General features: G+C 39.5%; 1 protein-coding gene across 5 annotated transcripts in view; it reads left to right on the top strand.

The window, feature by feature from the left end:
- LOC138736244 (2-oxoglutarate dehydrogenase-like, mitochondrial) overlaps window positions 1-18317 on the top strand; it is an 83474-nt gene that overhangs the window by 17225 nt on the left and 47932 nt on the right. For all 5 annotated transcript variants that reach the window (XM_069885433.1, XM_069885437.1, XM_069885436.1 and 2 more), the window contains exons 3-7: window positions 3903-4085; window positions 8268-8370; window positions 14303-14418; window positions 15169-15323; window positions 17541-17687. In XM_069885433.1, coding sequence (XP_069741534.1) covers window positions 3903-4085; window positions 8268-8370; window positions 14303-14418; window positions 15169-15323; window positions 17541-17687 — 704 coding nt within the window. The remainder of the gene's footprint in view (window positions 1-3902; window positions 4086-8267; window positions 8371-14302; window positions 14419-15168; window positions 15324-17540; window positions 17688-18317) is intronic.

Consider the following 18317-nt stretch of genomic DNA (forward strand, 5'->3'; position numbering starts at 1 on the left):
TATCTGACCCGACCTTGTGGGTTTTCGTGCAGTTGGATAACCATGTTGAGGAACTTTGGGGGGCATCCGAGGCGCTCTTGTATTTGCCAAAGCCCTTTCCTGCTCACGGTGTCGAAGGCTTTGGTGAGGTCAACAGAGGTGATGTAGAGTCCTTTGTTTTGTTCTCTGCACTTTTCTTGGAGCTGTCTGAGGACAAAGACCATGTCAGCAGTTCCTCTGTTTGCGCGAAAGCCGCACTGTGATTCTGGGAGAACATTCTCTGCGACACTATGTATTCTATTTAGGAGAATCCTAGCGAAGATTTTGCCTGCAATGGAGTGCAGCGTGATTCCCCTGTAGTTTGAGCAGTCTGATTTCTCACCTTTGTGTTTGTACAGGGTGATGATGATGATGGCATCACGAAGGTCCTGAGGCAGCTTTCCTTGGTCCCAGCAGAGCTTGAAAAACTCATGTAGTTTGGCATGCAGAGTTTTGCCACCAGCCTTCCAGACCTCTAGGGGGATTCCATCCATACCTGCTGCTTTGCCACTTTTCAGTTGTTTAATTGCCTTATATGTCTCTTCCCGGGTGAGGACCTCATCCAGCTCTAGCCTTAGGAGCTGTTGAGGGAGCTGGAGCAGGGCGGATTCTTGGACTGAGCGGTTAGCACTGAAAAGAGATTGGAAGTGTTCTGACCATGGGTTGAGGATGGAGATCTTGTTGCTGAGGAGGACTTTGCCGTCTGAGCTGCGCAGTGGGCTTTGGACTTGGGGTGAGGGGCCGTACACAGCCTTTAGAGCCTCGTAAAAACCCCTGAAGTCGCCAATGTCCGTGCTGAGCTGGGTTCGTTTGGCGAGGCTAGTCCACCACTCATTTTGGATCTCCCGGAGTTTGCGCTGAAGATGGCTGCATGCGCGACGGAAGGCTTCTTTCTTTTCTGGCCAGGACGGCTTTGCAAGGTGAGCCTGGTGGGCTTTGCGAGCAGCTCCTGGATTTCCTGGTTGTTTTCATCAAACCAGTCCTTGTTTTTCCTGAAGGAGAAGCCCAGTACCTCTTCAGTGGATTGCAATATGGTAGTCTTCAGCTGATCCCAGAGGGTTTCAGGGGACGAGTCTGTGAGGCGGATTGCATCCTCGAGCTTTGCTTTGAGGTTTGCCTGGAAGTTTCCTCTCACTTCGTCTGACAAGAGAAAACATACTGGAGCAGGCAAGAAAGAAGGTTAGAGAAGACAATAAGCCGTTGGAATATAAGGGACAAAAAATTTTTTTTTTAACCGTACATAAGCTTCGAACTTTTAAGGAAGAGAAAGGAATTCAACATGGCAAAAACAATCTTATGGAAGAAAGGATATAACTTTATATTAAGACATCCAGCAGTACTCAAAGTATTCATTATTGGGGAACGGAATAGACTGTTCTTGGACCCAAAGAAAGCCCAAGAATTTGCTGAACATTTGCAGGACAGGAGAAGAGAGGAGGAGGAGTGACAAGAAGGATGACCAGCAAGAAAATATACAAAAATATGTAAAAATATAAAGTAAAGATAATGTATATTTAAAGATTTAAAGCTGGATAAGAGAAGGGGAAGAAGGAAAAGAGAGAGAGAGAGAGAGAGAGCTTTGTTATAAGTATAGGAAAATAGTGTTCTCTGGGTAGGGGCCTTGGCGGGAGGAGAATAATGGTCACTGCGAAATTGGTTGACGCTTGTGAGTAAGTTCGCAAATCAAATGGAAAGGGGAGTTGTGGTTGCCATCAAGGGACAAGGGGCAATCCAAGAAGGGGAGGTTCATTTGGGGTTAAAGGGTTATTGTTTGTGGGGATTGTTGGGGTATTTCATGTCTTAAATGTGTTGTCTTATATTGATATTAAAAAGGAAAACTGAAAAAATAGTAATGGAAAAAAGGGATGGAGGTGGTGAAAAGGCAGAAAAGAAGATCAATAAAGATATAAGATGGCCACGTTGGACCATATGACGATAAACATTTATGGAATATTTAACCAAGTTTAAGTGTATCCCATTGGGGAATAAAAATCACATATAATTTAAAAGACAAAGTTATAATGATTGGGGAAACCTGGGTACCATAAATGGAACATAACAGAAAGAGCAGGCCTAGGACCACCACCACCTAAAATGATAAGAAGATGAACACGATCAGATTTAATGTGAATAAGTAGATGATACGTCTCTTTTGTTTGTATTCCTTTTGTATAAAGATATTGTTTTATTGTATTTTATATGTCCAATAGCTACTCTTTTTGGAGGGGGATAGGAAGGCGGAAGGGAGGGAGGGATGGAGTGGGGTGGGGAAGAGAAAATGTCATGTGAATATTTAAAGAGATGCATCTGTAAATATTGGTTGATAAGGTTCATAGTGCGATAAATAAAGAATTACAAAAAAAAGAAAGCAGCTTTTATCCTTAAAGACTCCCACCACTCAGCCCAAGCCTTCTTCCCTCCATTACCATTGGGGTGAAAAAGGTACAGGGGCCTGAAGAAGATGAGCACTCAGCTGCACAAAGACAACTTCTTCCCTGCTGCCATCAGATTCCTGAATGAAGCAAAGACACTGCTTTACTTTGGCTTTTCATCCACTAATTTTATTTGTAAGATGGTTTATATAAATGTTGGCACTGATGCTGCTCAAAACAATAAATTTTGTGACCCGATCATGATAAATTCTGACTGTTGTCTTTTGAGGGAAATTGCATGTTATTATCAATGACTTTGGGAAAATTAGAAGTTGGATCCTTCTTGTTTGGAAACACCCCACACAACTGTAAATCTTTAGGATAAGTTAAATCAAATTGTGCATCTTTTGATGCAATGTTGTCAATTTTTAAAAATTCTTTTACCTTTGGGATTAAATGGGGCTGGTCGAAAGAGCCTGCAGGAAGAAAGGGACATAAGTAAACTGGGGAACAGATCTTTTAAATTTAAAACTCATTTTAAATTCAGTCATGCAGCATGGTAACAGGCCCTTTCAGTCCACGAGCCCATGCTGCCCAATAATACCCAATTAACCTACAACCTTGGTACTTTTCGAACGGTGGGAGGAAACTAGAACCCCCGGGGATACCCACGCAGATGCAGTGAGAATGTACAAATTCCTTACAGACAATGGGAGATTTGAATCCTGATCGTTGGCGCTGTAACAGTATTGTGCTAACCGCTCCGCCAACTATGCCAATTGATAAAACATCTGGAATATGGGCTTTTTAATTGGAAGCAGGGAACGCAAAAGAAGGGTGGTTATGGTGAAACTACCAGTTTTCAAATACAGGCCCAAAATGGAGCATTGTATCCAGTTTTGGTCATAACACTTGAAGGAATGTGTAAGTTCTAGATAGTTTGCAGAAATTATTTGTGAGAATTATCTCATGATCAGGTTTAATGCCACATATCAAAATGTCGTGATAAAAGTTGTATAACAAGCAGCCCATTTACACATTTTATACACAGTACCACAAGTAAGACAATATTAAAGTGCAGAGTTACAAGGAAAGATCATTTAGTATGGAGAAAAGGCAACATTTTATTGAGGTTAATTCAGGAGTTTGATAACGGCTAGAAATAAACTGTCCTTGAATCTGGAGGTAGATGATCTCATACTTGTCAGCCGCCTTCCTGATGGGAGAGGAGTTCAGAAAGTGCAGCCAGAATGGAATGAATCTTTTAATATGTTGGCTGCTTTTCCAAGGCAGTGGGAGGTACGGATGGAGTTGACAGCATCAAAATAAAATATTGCAGAGAGTTTGGTGAGTTCTACTTTCAACCAAAAATCCTATTAATTATGCTGTTATATATTCTCTTTTCCATTATGGCTGAGCTTATTTTTTTCTGTAAGTATTTAACAATTATTCCATTTCCAGGCATGAGGTAACAGTTACATTTTACATTATGTGGTCTGCTTTTCCTTGTAGTCCTGGGATACATTTTTTCAGAATTCTGACACGATTGCACCAGCAGGATTGGCAGGTACTGGATCCCCAATAGAAAACCTTCCACCTTCAGTTGACAGTCGGGGGACAATGCAAGCATCTGCAAATGTTGAGAAGCTGATTGAAGATCATCTAGCTATACAATCATTGATAAGAGCATATCAGGTAAGCTTTCTCTGCATTGAATGCATGTTTGAGATGTACACATTCCTCTGACTCAATTGGTAATATTTGCCAAAATGAAGAAGTAATGTCGTTGAGAAGCTGCTTACCCATTTGTTTTATGAAATCAAGCTCACTTCTCACCACGATGTGATCAATCTCAGTGGCTTTTTTTCCGAAAGAAGGCCTTTGTACATTTTCTGGTAATCCCCTTTTTTGGCAGTTTCAGCATAAACAACTTCTATGGATGCAATTCTTTCAAGGTAGAAAATGCACAGTTCATATTACAAAGACACGAAGAGCCCAAAATGATACTGACCAAAAAGGGAGGGAGATGTTTGCTGGCATTTTATGGAGTATTTTGAAGTGATAGAGAGAGATGATGCAAGGTTATTAAAGGAATATGAAAGGTATAGATATTTCAAGATTCAGTTTATTGTCATAGTAATTGAACAGTATCACATTACATGAAATTTCTTTTTGCCTGCTGCAAGGCAAACGGATTTGCCACCGGCAGAAATTGCCTCATCACTTCTTGCAGTTCTCACCGTCAGATGAACAGTCAGAGAGAGAGAGAAGCAAAAGAGAATCAAGTCCCCCCCAAAGTCACCAAGTGTCTATAGATTCGCCTCCAGTGCTTCTGCAGATCCTGCAGCCACACAGAGTCCAGTCCAAACAGTCAGGAGCCCTTCACCTCCTCACATCCTGGTTTGGATACCTGTTACCCCCTCCACCAGTTCGAACCAGTCTCTCCCGCAGTCTGCAGCCCAGCGTGTTTCCCGACAGCAGTCTCCAGCAGCCCATAGCTTCCACAGGTTCCTAGCCTTGAGTCACCAGCAGCCCGCTGCAGGGACTCGTTCCTCAGCTGCAGAGCTCCTGGTCCGCTGCCATGGTTACCATCCCTGTGGGTCTTCTCCTCCACTTTTCCTTCTCAGACGGTGCATGATCTTCCCAATCTCTGGTGCCCTGCTCCATTCTTCCACTTCCCTGGAGTCTGCAGCCCCTTATGGCTGCTGCCGATTAATAGGCACCACCATCTTGGGCGCAGGCCCATGGTCGCGGGATTTCAACTAAAACCACCATCGGCTCCGTCAACGGGCCATTCAAAGCTAGTGCGGAGCTGACAGCAGCTGACTGGGCGGCTGGACCCTGCAGGAGCACTGCATCTCCTCCCCCTCACTCCCCGCTGGTTTGCACCAGCAGCAGGGCTGCCACTCCACTGGCTCTGGCAGCCCTGCCATCTTCAACCAAGTCTTCATCAATGTGCAGCCATCAGTTGAGGAAAGGGTTTCACAAGAAAAATCAGATTCCTGAGATGGCATATTTGTGGGCATTAGCATGTTTGATGGAGAAGAGCATGGTTGTGAAATGGGATTACTGAAAGCCAATGAGAATCACTAGAGAACAGTGCAGTATGGTGCAGAGTTTTGGAAGTGTTTTATATGCAGGCAAATGAGAGGGTGGAAGATGGGAGTCAGCAGGCCAACTATTATGAAATGAAACACTAAATTCTGCAGACCCTGTGATTGTAGTGAAAACTCCTTGGATGCTGCAAGACCTGCTGAGTTACTCCAGCATTTACCACTATTGTGAAATCCAATTTTGGAGATGACCCAAAGTTTCCAGCAACAAATATTCACCTGGCGCTTATTGCATTCTTAAATTGATGTGAGAACTCCTTTACCTTAAATCAATAATGCACATACATGTGGATTCTTGAAGAATATCCCAAAAGCTTTACAAGAGCTTAATGCAATTTAGCCCCACTATTGTTAGCAACTACCTGCACTAACCTTATAATCTCCTTGGGTTCCTTAACATAAGAAGATGTGGTTAATTTTGTGCCTGAAACCACATGAGCCTTTGTTCTTGCCATCTCAATTGAAGATTGGAAAAATTGTTCAATGGTGAGAACAACCAGCTTTTCAATGGAGAATATCAGATTCAGAATTTATTTTTACAAATGTCACAAAATTAATCATTTTGTGTCATCATCATTTATATAAACAACCTTACAAAATAAAATAAAAATAGTGCAAGAAAAGGACAAAGTAAGCCAGTGTCCGGCTCATTAATCATTCGCAAATCTGATGGTAGAGGAAAAGAAGCTGCCCTTGTGACACTGAATGCATGTCTTCAGGCTCCTGTACCTTTTTCCTGATGGTAGCAGAGTGAAGAGGGAATGGCCTGGGTGGTGGGAGTCTTTAAGGATAGAGGCTGGTATTCCTAAGGACATTGCCTCTTGTAGATGTTGTCGATCGAGTGAAGACTGGTGCCCGTGAAGTCGCAGGCTGAGTTAACAACCGTCTGAAGTTTTCTTGCCTGAGCATTAGCACCTCCATACCAGTCAGAGATGCAACCAGCCAGTATGCTCTGCATGGTACCTCTGTAGTAGTTTTGGAGAGTCTTTGGTGACATACCAAATCTCCTCAAAATTCCTCACAAAATATCTTGGTCATAAGCCCAGTCCAGCTCAGAACACTAGTTAAGTTAGACCTATGGTCAGGGAAAGTTAAACAGGTAATTCTACACCTCCAGCTTTCACCTTCAACATTGAAATGCACATAGAAGTTCTCATTGCATTGAGCTCAGGTTGCCAAATTGTTCATATTCAAACCAAATGTTTTATATGCAGGTAAATGATGTGTTTACTTCTGGGTGCATGAAAAAGGTTTGGAGCCGTTAGGCACAATTATATTAGATCGGTTCAGTAAAGTAAGCTTTTCATTCTGTGTTAAATAAAATCAAATTAAAAATCAGATAGAGTTGTTGCAAATATGATGGAATTTAGTAGTTTAGCCTCCAGTTCAAAAATCAAATAGAATGATTCATTTTTTCCCCCTTCATTAATAATACTTTTAGCTATTTGTCACTATGAGCAGAACTCTGCAGAATAATTTCTGAACGGTTAAGTCGAAATGTGATCCTGCAAATAGAAACGATTAAATGGTTCAACCAAAGTAAATAACAGGCTCAAGCTGAGTGGACATAATATTTTAATCCATTATTTGGATTAAACATTTTACATCATCTGTATGAATTGGACTGAATTAAAATTTATTACAAAGGAAGAAGTAATTGTTTATATGCTGCTCAGTTTATTCTGCTTGATTTACCTATAACATTTGGTTGTATATAACTCTTTCCATAGTTGTTCCCATGATTTGATTAGATTACAAAAATTCATTATTGAATATTATAAATCATCAAGTTTTCAATGGAACTTTATAAATAAAATAAAACCTCTGGTTTCTGACATCTTTGGGAATTGGTAGATGCTGGATAAGTACATTTACCATTTGCCTCAGATTGAGTGTGGTGTGGTTTGGCGAACTAATGGCGCACCAATTTTAAACTTCCGTATTTCTTAACATATTTATTTTCTGCTTTTTTTTGCCATTTGCTTGAATTCCAGATAACAGGGGTTCCACTGTATTGTTCATTTTATTTAACTTCCTGATACCATCGTGTCGTATTGTGTTTTAGGGTTAATCATTGCCTTTATGAAGGTCATATTGCTTCATGTTATTGTTCAGTGCTTGGCTTGATTTACTTCACACTTGTTACAGATATGTCACATTTGTTAAAACTTTGGAGCCTTAATTGTGTGTCCACAAATCCTGACAGCTTGGAACTTCTTCCAATTGCCATAATTCAGTCCTTGTGCTAAAGTTTCTTACTGTGTTGTTATGTTTGAATATTATGGATGTGAAGGTATGAAATTGGCAAATTCTTTATGCTGTTGCCTCATTGATGAGTCTTGCATCAGAATATCAAGATGTATTGGTATCCAATATTTATAATACAGGTATACAGTGCTTTAGGAAAATAGAGTGTTCCTATGAAATCTTTCGTCAGCCAAAATGGTGTAAAGTGAAGACCCATTCGCTACTATTAAGGCTATTTTCGTGAAAGCGAAAACCCATTCAAATTTCTTTCAAATAATGTACACAGGTTTCTTCGTAAAAGCAAATTTGTGTAAAGTGAGTATTACCTGTATATAGTTAATAGAAATTTGCTTTAAATCTTTTGGTTCATATGAAGATAAAATTTGAACTCCTGGTTTAGCAGATCTATGAAGGTGCCATCAAGGATAGGCTTCTTTCAACATGCTGAAGTAATAAAGCTGTCTGATTGTAAACCTTGCCTCCTTCTTCCCTCCTTCCCCACTATTTACCCTTGCAGATCCGTGGACATCATGTGGCTCAGCTGGATCCATTGGGGATCCTTGATGCAGACCTGGACTCGTGTGTTCCAGTTGATTTACTCACTTCCATGGATAAACTTGGTGAGGATTAGCTGATTATACGTGCATTTTTTTGCTACTGTATATTTCGGCATATAAGTTGACTGTCATATAAATAAACCCCATTTTTCAACCTAATTTTAAGGGTTTTATGGTATATCTGACATATAAGTTGACCCCCATTTTCGAGCTGTCCAGGCCTCCCAGGAACAACCCAAAAATTTTTAAAACGCCCAAATTGCAAGTAACAAAACTGTAATTAAGTAAGTTTAAAAAAAAAATCCGACCTACCTGGCATCAACAGCGATGGCCCACAGAATTAGAGCAGTGATATCATGCTCCAGGTGGGAACAGGAACTGTGGCCTACCCGGCAACAGTGGCGACATTGTGCTCCCAGGGGGAGCAGGAAGCTCAGCCTACCAGGCAAGAGTGGTGATGATGACCTCAGGGTCGCAGGTAGAAGTGGCTATGGAGGCACCCAGCGGTGGGGAGGTGTTGGAGAGCGGCGGCGCCAGTGGTGGGGAGGTGCTTCCAGCATCAACTTATACGCCAAATTGGTGTCAGTCTGGTTTTTTCGGTTATTTTAAGGTCTCAAAAATACATCCACGGTATAACTCGATCTCCCAAACCCCCCCTCCCCCCCACTTTTTAAGAATTTTTTTAGGGTTTCATGACCATATGCCGAAATATATGGTATTTGCTATGTCAAGCTAACCTTTTTCCTTATCATATTTATCTGCATTAGGTCCATATCCTTCTTTGCCTTGCCCATTTAAATATCTGTGTAAATGTCTCAGAAACATAGTGATTATAATTGACTCCACTGGCAGTGAGTTTCAGATATCAACCACACTCTGTGCGACAAAAACTTTATTTTTCCTTAAAATGCTCTTTAAAGCTCCTTACTGTAAACCAAAGCCCTTGGGTTTTTAAGATCTCTACTACTGGCAAAATTTTCTATCTACACTATCTATAATTTTATTTCTATCAGGTTATGCCTTAGCCTCCTTTGCTCCTGCCAGCCTATCCAATCCAGGCAACATCTTTATAGCTATATTTAAGAGAGAGTTAGATTTAGGGGGATCAGGGGCTATGGAGAGAGAGCTGGAACAGGGTACTGAGTGGCTGATCAGCCATGATCAAAATGAATGGCGGTGTAGTCTTGAAGGGCCAAATGGCCTACTCCTACACCTATTTTCTATGTTTCATCCTGGTGAAGGTCCTCAGCTTCCTTTCCAGCTCTCAAGACTCTTTCCTCGTGTGACCAGAACTGCACAAAGTCCTTCAACTGCAGTCCAACCAATGTTTTGTAAAGTTTTAAGACAAGTTCCTAACTTTTGTATATTAGGCCCCAATCCAAGTAGGTGATCGTGCCTTCTTCACTGCCCCAGTGTCCAGTGCTGCCACTTTTCAGGAACTATGCACCTGAATCTCAAAGTCCCTTTGTTCACTTGGAATTGAATTTCATTTGCCAATGCTCAGCCCGAGGACTTTGTATCCTTTGACAATTACCAATTTTTTTCAAGTGCTGTCAATTAGATAAAGTAATATTTGAATTTTAATCAGTGTAAAATCAGTCCCTTTCAGAAAATGACAAATACAATTGAAAGGCTGTATGCATACAATTCTAATAAACTCTCAATCGTTAGTTCAGTTGCCATTGGGCCTCCTAAAATGTTACCAGCTTGTTTCACCTTGCTTGTTTCCTTACAGCATTGTGTCTCGTAATCATCTGTGCAGTGACTAATTGGCTGCAAGGGTATACAGTTATTTATTGTATAGAACAAATTGTTTTAACCAGCTGAGCACATGGTGGCCAGTTTTATGCCCTGGTTTTGTGCAGACTCCATTTTTTTTTTATATATATGTTTGCATGAATACTGGATGAAAATGCATTTTCATAGCACAGATTCTTTGGTTGTGCTTTTTGTGGTCTTGAGATAGACAAAAACTAACTGCTGTACAGTCTCCTTAGATGAATAGATATGGCGATAATTACAATGAAATATGATGATGAGTAAAATAGTCTGAGGTGTGGTCTATGTTTATAAATATGCCTGATTATTACATTAACATCAGCAGTGATGCTTTCATTGGTTGAAATACAATCTAACATGAGCTCATTACAGCTACCAAACATGGAACATGAGACAAGAAACTGAAGAATTGTTATTTTAGTTTGTATAATGTTATGCAATGCAATAATACTTAACATAAATTAGTTTATTTTTAATTGATTTCAAACTATAGCTACGTTCCATTTACTATGTAATTTAATTTCGATTATAGTCATGGTTTAATTTAATTGAAAAGACCAGCATTGCATATTTTGATTTATTTTTGGCTAAACAAGTTGTTTATTTATCTGTTTTGTGGCAAATGTATTTTTCCTGTTTGTTAGATTAATTTGGGAATTGAGTCATGTATGTCATATCCAATAATTGATTGCTGCATTGGAAAAAGTTCCAGTTCCATGGTACATCTTAACTGTCAGTTAAGCCAGTGAAAACACAATGCTGGAGAAACTCAGCTGGTCAAGCAGTATACTTTATGTAGCAAAGGTAAAGATACAGAACCAACATTTCAGGCTTGAGCCCTTCATCAAGGCATGAAAAAATGTTTTTACTTCTTCCACAGTGTCTGCAGTCTCTTTCGTGTTTCACTTCTGTCAGTTATGCTGTTTTGTATCATGCTTTTAGGGTCAGCTATATTTTCCTTTTTCGAGATTTGTATTTAGAACAACTTAATGTAATAACCTTATTCTCTTGAGTCAAGTTATAGTATTTTAACATGTATATCTTTCACCATTGGACTTCTCACTGATTTTCTTAGATGGTTGTCAACTTTTACTTCTGCCTTCCCAAACAGGCTGGTCTGCTTCTCAAATTGTTCATTGTTTCCAACATCAGTATTCTTGAGATGCACAAATAACAGATTCTTAAAACTCTCGCCATGGAAGTTGACCCATAATCTTTTTGTTAAGACTGCCTATCTTTTTGGTGACTATTTATGGCCAGTTGTAATGTGAATTGTTTTTTAAAAAAAAGACAACTCAGGTTTCAAATTTAATTTGAGCCCTGTAATCATAACAGCACAGAAAGAAGAAATTCCGACCATTGTGCCTTTTAACAACTGTTTGAAGGATCGGTTCAGTTAGTCCCCTCCCTGGCTGTTTTGCTGTAGTTCTGCAGATTCCTCCAGCTTTTTATATCCTATTGCTTTGGGATTTGATTCCCCATTCACTCTTTGGAATAGAGTAATATCATGGGAAAGACGGCAAGACTAAAATGTGTTGGGGGTCTGAGGTTTTCTTAATATTCCTCACGTCACTGGTATTTGAAATGCATTTTGGATTAAAACACTTTTTTTTAAACCAATGCTTTCTTAATAAGAAAATCACTTGCATTATGTGTGATCAGAAACTGTTTCTTGTCATTCTAGTTTATGTGCCAGTTTTAATTCACTGGATTTTTTCCATAATTTTGATTGAGAAAATGTTTGGAAAATGCATAACAATGAAAACTGAGAATTTCATTTTTAAAAAAAACACTGAAGAGATATCTGTTCAGGCAGAACAGTACCCTGGGATAGATTCAAGTGAAAATGCACTGTTTGGATAATGAGCAGCAGATTTGTAATGTCTGTTTTGCATCTGGACAGCAAGTTGAAAAATCTCCCCCCACTGTGTGACTTTAATTGCACAAATATATCTAAATTCTAAGTGCTGTATCATGTGGTTGACCTTGTGTTTAAGCCATTCTCAACTTGAGATGATTTATTTATTTCATACAATTAGTATTCCAGGTTCAGGAATAGTTACTACACCTCCAGCATCAGACTCCTAAACAACAGACTCCGTAGGAGACTCATTTAAGGACTCTTACTTTGCTGAGTAAGACTATTACTGAGTTTTTTTTTCTGTATTTGCACAATCAGCTTCTTTATATTTTTGTCTTTTGTACACATATCTTTTCCTCAAGGACAATTTGCACTCCTGATAAGTGGAAATTCTACCTGATCTGCAGGAGAAAGAATTTCAGGGTTGTGTGTGATATTAAAACACCACGCTGGAGAAACTCAGCAGGTCAAACAGTGTCCTGTTGTAGCAAAGATAAAGATACAGAACCGACGTTTTCAGGCATGAGCCCTTCATCAAGGTATGGCAAAATGTCATCAGGTGCCTGAACAAGTTGGTGGTGAGGAGGAGCACCATGCCAAAGGTAGGAGGTAATAGGTGGATAAAGGAGGGAGGGCATATCAGCAAGCAGGAGGAAGAGGGATGGCTCTCTGAATAGAGAGAGAATAGCTTGGAGAGCTGAGGGAAAGAAGACAAGGAGAAAGGGAATGGATGGAGAATAGGTTAGGAAAAACTGGAAAAGTCAATGTTAATGCCTTAGGTTGGAGAGTTCCCAAATGGAATGGTGGATAAGGGAGGGAGGGCACATATTGCCTCTTACATTTGGGACTCTCCTACCCCTCCCACCTCCACCATCTTGTTTGGGCCCCTGCTTACATTTTTCCATACCCTTGATGAAGGGCTCAAGCCTGATAAGTTGGTTATATATCTTTATCTTTGCCTCAGAAGTACACTCTGACTTGCTGAGTTTCTCCTGCATTGTGTCTTTACTTCTACCACGGTGTCTGCAGACTTTCGTGTTTTACTACTGTATGTGATGTCTTGTATGGACTCTGACAATAAATTTGACTTGAACTTTCACTTAGCCCTGTGAAGGTATCATGAAAGGCCAAAGTGGACTTTTTTTTAAAGCTTGTGCTTGGTTTGTAGCTGCATTGCCATTATTTTTATCTTAAATTTGCAGAAGTAAACCTAGTTGATGTACTAAGTTAGTTTGACTGTCTTGTGTTGGTAGGTTTTTTTCCCCCACTTAGCCACTTGGTCGAATGAGGATATTGAAAGTACAGCAGTTAGTGTCTCAAGTAAAAATTCTCCTTAATATTTTTTTTAAAGTTTCAGTTGATTTTGAACTGTTTTAGTGAATTTAATTACATGCACTGCATGATGGTTTGAAATAAAATGCAAATATAATATCACAAATGTCAACATTATTCTATCGATTTTAAATTACAATTCATGGATCTTTGACCCTCTTTTTTCCACAGTGAATACATTGTGTTTCTTCCAAGCAGTGCAATTATAATTATCACAAAGAGGAAGAAATATAATGAAATTGCCAGGTGTTCATGCTATCAGACTAAATGAAAATCTACTAATAATAAGACTTTTTGACAGATTTTAAAGGTTACCTTTTAACTAGTGTCCTTCTTCAATGGTTTTGGCAGTATTTTGATGATCAAGTTTTTGTAATTGGCGAAAAATCTCAAAATATTTTTCTTGCTTTTCTTATGATCTGTCTGCTCTGAAACCTCAGAGTAATTTATTGCCTGCAACAAATCACATTGAATGCTAAATTGAGTGTTATTTTCTATTTTTATTATTACAGAAGTAACCATAGTTACTCAGATTAAAATGCCATCGTGAAATATTTGAAATTGGACCTTGTTTGTACTAATTGAGTGAGAATATATAATTTTGTTAACTTTTTCCTCATGGACGCAGATTTCTTTGTGTTCACTTTCCTTCCATGTTGGAATTTGAGTAATGAAAATATGGTTCATCAGGATTTGCTAATGGTTTTGTTCGACTTTCAGAAGGATTTGGTCATGGCTAATCTTGCTTTGGCTATAATTTCATAATTATTTGTGCGTTAGTATCTTTTGTCAATTTACCAAAGTTTTGCATCTTTTTTAAATGAGGTATTATACTATTTATTGCCGGATGATGCAGTGTGATTTTTTTTAATAGTTTTAGAAATCAGAAGTCACTATTTTTGAATTGACATAAAATTCTCCCTCATCGTTTGAAGTCTTGCCTCTTAAATTCCATTGTATGGCTATGACGTAGTCTGTGTAAAGTGCTTTTGATATCGTTCCCATCTCTCTGTAATCCTACAGGATTTTATGGACTGCATGAATCTGATTTGGATAAAGTTTTTCGACTGCCTACGACAACCTTCATTGGGGGAAATGAAACTGCAATTTCATTGCGTGAAATCATTAGACGGTTAGAGGTGAGTCCGTGATGAAATACCCATGATTTTGCATTATTTAAAGATAATAGAGATTTCTTTCTCATTTACCATATAGCTGGTAGCCAGCCAAAAGTAAAGTTGCCATCTAAGCCAGCAGCACAGCAAGAAAATTCCAAGTTGCTTCACTGGATAGTTAACAAGCAAATTTAAATTTAAAATTTATAGATACAGCATGGCAACGGCTCTTTTCAGCCCATGAGTCTGTGTCACCCAAATACATTGATATGGCCAATTAAGTTACTTGTCCTGTATGTCTTTGGAACATTGGAAGAAACCAGAGTACCCAGAGGACACTGGCTTGGTCACGAGGAAAACTATTAACTATTTACAGTGGAAGATTCATAACCAGGTTGCTATAGCAGTATTGCGCTAACCATCCTGATTTAGCATCAGACTTTTTAACAGTGTGTTAGGACAGTTGATGAAATGTATTCAAAAGCAAGATGTTTTAAAATGTGTTAGATGGGGCCAGAGGGATGGACGATTTGCAATTGCTGAAGCGTTGTTTGAGATATTCATGTAAGCAATAATCTGTCCACTCACTACCATCATATCTGGAGTTCTTTCCTCTAAAGAGAATGGACTCTCTGAAGTTTGAGGGGTGTAAGACTCAATGCTATCAAGAATAGCTCAGTTGGAAACTGTATATGGACATGGCTGAAGAATCACTTTTTAGTTTGGATAAGTGGAGAATATATTTGAAATCCATATTTCCTTTTTTTGAATCAGGAAACCTACTGCAGGCATATCGGTTTGGAATTCATGTTTATAAATGATGTGGAACAGTGCCAGTGGATTAGGCAGAAGTTTGAGATTCCAAATATTTTGCATTTTACCAACAAAGAGAAAAGAAGGTTGCTAGCTCGTTTGGTTCGTTCAACAAGGTATGAACTAATATTGCAAGTATTCTTGTTATGATTATCAAGTTTTCCTTATCAGTTGAAGGAAAGTACAAACCATTCAGTCGCTGTTAACTCATTTTGTTCTTTCTATTAATTAAATATGAAAATGTGCCTTTTTTTTTAAATTTTTTAATTTTTCACACTATAAACCATACTGACCAAAATACATAGACATTTTTCTCTTAAATATACAGTGTCATTTTCTCCCCTTTTCCCCCCCCTCCCTTCCCTCCCTCCCTCTCCCCCCCCTTCCCATTTATTCAAAGTTCAATCTATAAGATACATTAAACCCATTAAATAATGTCGTCACTTAATGTGCCATTGTTGATGTGTAACATGGGTACATTGATGAAGAAATCCAATTGAATGTTCTGTATTGGTACATTTAAGATATACGCAAGAAATGATCTCCAGCATATTTTTGTGTACTGTACAAAGAAACTCCCTAATAGTCCACATTAATTACATTTACCAATACTGTGGTAATGTGCTCAAACATAACATTTACAAATTAGAACAAGAAAAGTTGGCCATTCATCCTACTCTGCCATTCAATAAGATCAGGCCTGCTCTTGATTTAACTTTGCATTCCCTCATGCCATTTTGCTTCTGGCATATCAATCAACCAACCTCTATCTTAAAAGCAGTCAAAGACTGCTTCCCTTGCTCTTTGCCTAATCTCAAGAGGACGAACCTCTATTTTAAAACAATGTTCCCTTGTTCAAAATTCTTCCACAAGAAATGGCAACCACTCTGTAAACTGCTGAAGATTTTACTTGTTTCAACCTTACCCAAGTTTAATTTGGTCTTCAGACTATTATTTGGCAAGCAAGTTGTTGGGAAATGGTGTGGAGTGTCATTTTCTATTTTGAAGTTGCATTTTAATTTTCTGGAGTTACCAGTAGCTGCTGCATTCATAAAGCAGCTGATATAATAAATGGTTTAATCCATTATTAAATCTAACTTTATGCATTTCATGAGATTTTTCTTTTTGTTTGATATTACCTGGAGCATTCAAGTCTAGTTGGTGGAAAAGTTGTTGCTGGAACCTTAAATCCGTTGTCATACCCACACTCCTGTTCGGCTCCGAATCATGGGTCCTCTACCGGCATCACCTACGGCTCCTAGAACGCTTCCACCAGAGTTGTCTCCGCTCCATCCTCAACATCCATTGGAGCGCTTTCATCCCTAACGTCGAAGTACTCGAGATGGCAGAGGTCGACAGCATCGAGTCCACGCTGCTGAAGATCCAGCTGCGCTGGGTGGGTCACGTCTCCAGAATGGAGGACCATCGCCTTCCCAAGATCGTGTTATATGGCGAGCTCTCCACTGGCCACCGTGACAGAGGTGCACCAAAGAAAAGGTACAAGGACTGCCTAAAGAAATCTCTTGGTGCCTGCCACATTGACCACCGCCAGTGGGCTGATATCACCTCAAACCGTGCATCTTGGCGCCTCACAGTTTGGCGGGCAGCAACCTCCTTTGAAGAAGACCGCAGAGCCCACCTCACTGACAAAAGGCAAAGGAGGAAAAACCCAACACCCAACCCCAACCAACCAATTTTCCCCTGCAGCCGCTGCAACCGTGTCTGCCTGTCCCGCATCGGACTTGTCAGCCACAAACGAGCCTGCAGCTGACGTGGACTTTTACCCCCTCCATAAATCTTCGTCCGCGAAGCCAAGCCAAAGAAAGAAGAAATCTAACTTTATGCATTTCATGAGATTTTTCTTTTTGTTTGATATTACCTGGAGCATTCAAGTCTAGTTGGTGGAAAAGTTGTTGCTGGAACCTTAAATTTGAGCTGATTGACTTCATCTCTCTCCTTCATTTAGCCAGCATTTTAATTCGGCCTTCACCCATTACCAAAGCACACAGACTCTTGTTAAATGTTCAATTTTATGATCAATAAAACCTGTTGAACTAATACATCTACAAATGTTTTTAGTGGCAGGAATACTTCATAGAACTATTGGGTTCATCAATTGCTCCAACCCCCCTCCCCTGCCCTAATATCCTTTTTAGATATTGCCTTCTGGAGCCAGATTATCCTTTGAGGCCATATGACAATGCAAATAGACACCTATCTGGGGTATACATATTGAATGCAAGATAGTCGGGTTCCATTCTCAGATTGGACAGTCTTCCTTTCTGAGAAATTGGGTAAGCCTTGAACATTATCATTGCCTTTTTGGTTCAAAGGTTTGAAGAATTTCTTGCAAGAAAATGGTCTTCTGAGAAGCGGTTTGGTGTGGAAGGATGTGAGGTGTTAATTCCAGCTTTGAAGACCATCATTGATGTATCCATTTCCATGGGAGTAGACAATGTGATCATGGGAATGCCACACAGGTAAGACATTCTTGCATCTTCATAACTTTTTCATGAAATGAAAACACATGATGTGCAGATGGTTCATCGATTTGTTTTCCTCTCTATCCTTGTCCTCAACAGATCTGTTGCTTTCACCAGTTGTAGTGGTCCAAACTCTACTGTATGTTACGATGGCTAAGATCAGTATGTTCTTGTTTGCTGACTCTCTGTTACCAACAGAAAAGAGAACCTACTTTTTCTTACAAACAGAATCCATATAATATTTCTCACACATGTCATTATTTGCATGGCCAAAAAACTCATTAATAATTTGGTGCTGTTTACAGCCAATGGTCATTTCTGACGAATGTTCATGTTGACCATTGAGCAGTAACAGTTATATCTTTGGGCCCATTGAATAAAACACCTATTTGCAAAAAGAACCTCTGTTTCATTTGTGTTTTCAGGAATTGAGTTACAGGGAAAGGTTACACAGGTTGGGACTTCCTTCCCTGGAATGTAGAAGAATGAGGGGAGATTTGACAGAGGTACTTGTAACTATGAGGGGTCTAGACAGAGTAAATATAGGGAAGCTTTTTCCACTGAGTGTAGGTGAGATACAGTACAAACCAGAGGACATGGGTTAAGGGTGAAAGGGGAAAGTTTTAG

The sequence above is a fragment of the Narcine bancroftii genome, chromosome 6, assembly GCF_036971445.1.
Source record: "Narcine bancroftii isolate sNarBan1 chromosome 6, sNarBan1.hap1, whole genome shotgun sequence".
NCBI classification, from domain to species: Eukaryota; Metazoa; Chordata; class Chondrichthyes; order Torpediniformes; family Narcinidae; genus Narcine; species Narcine bancroftii.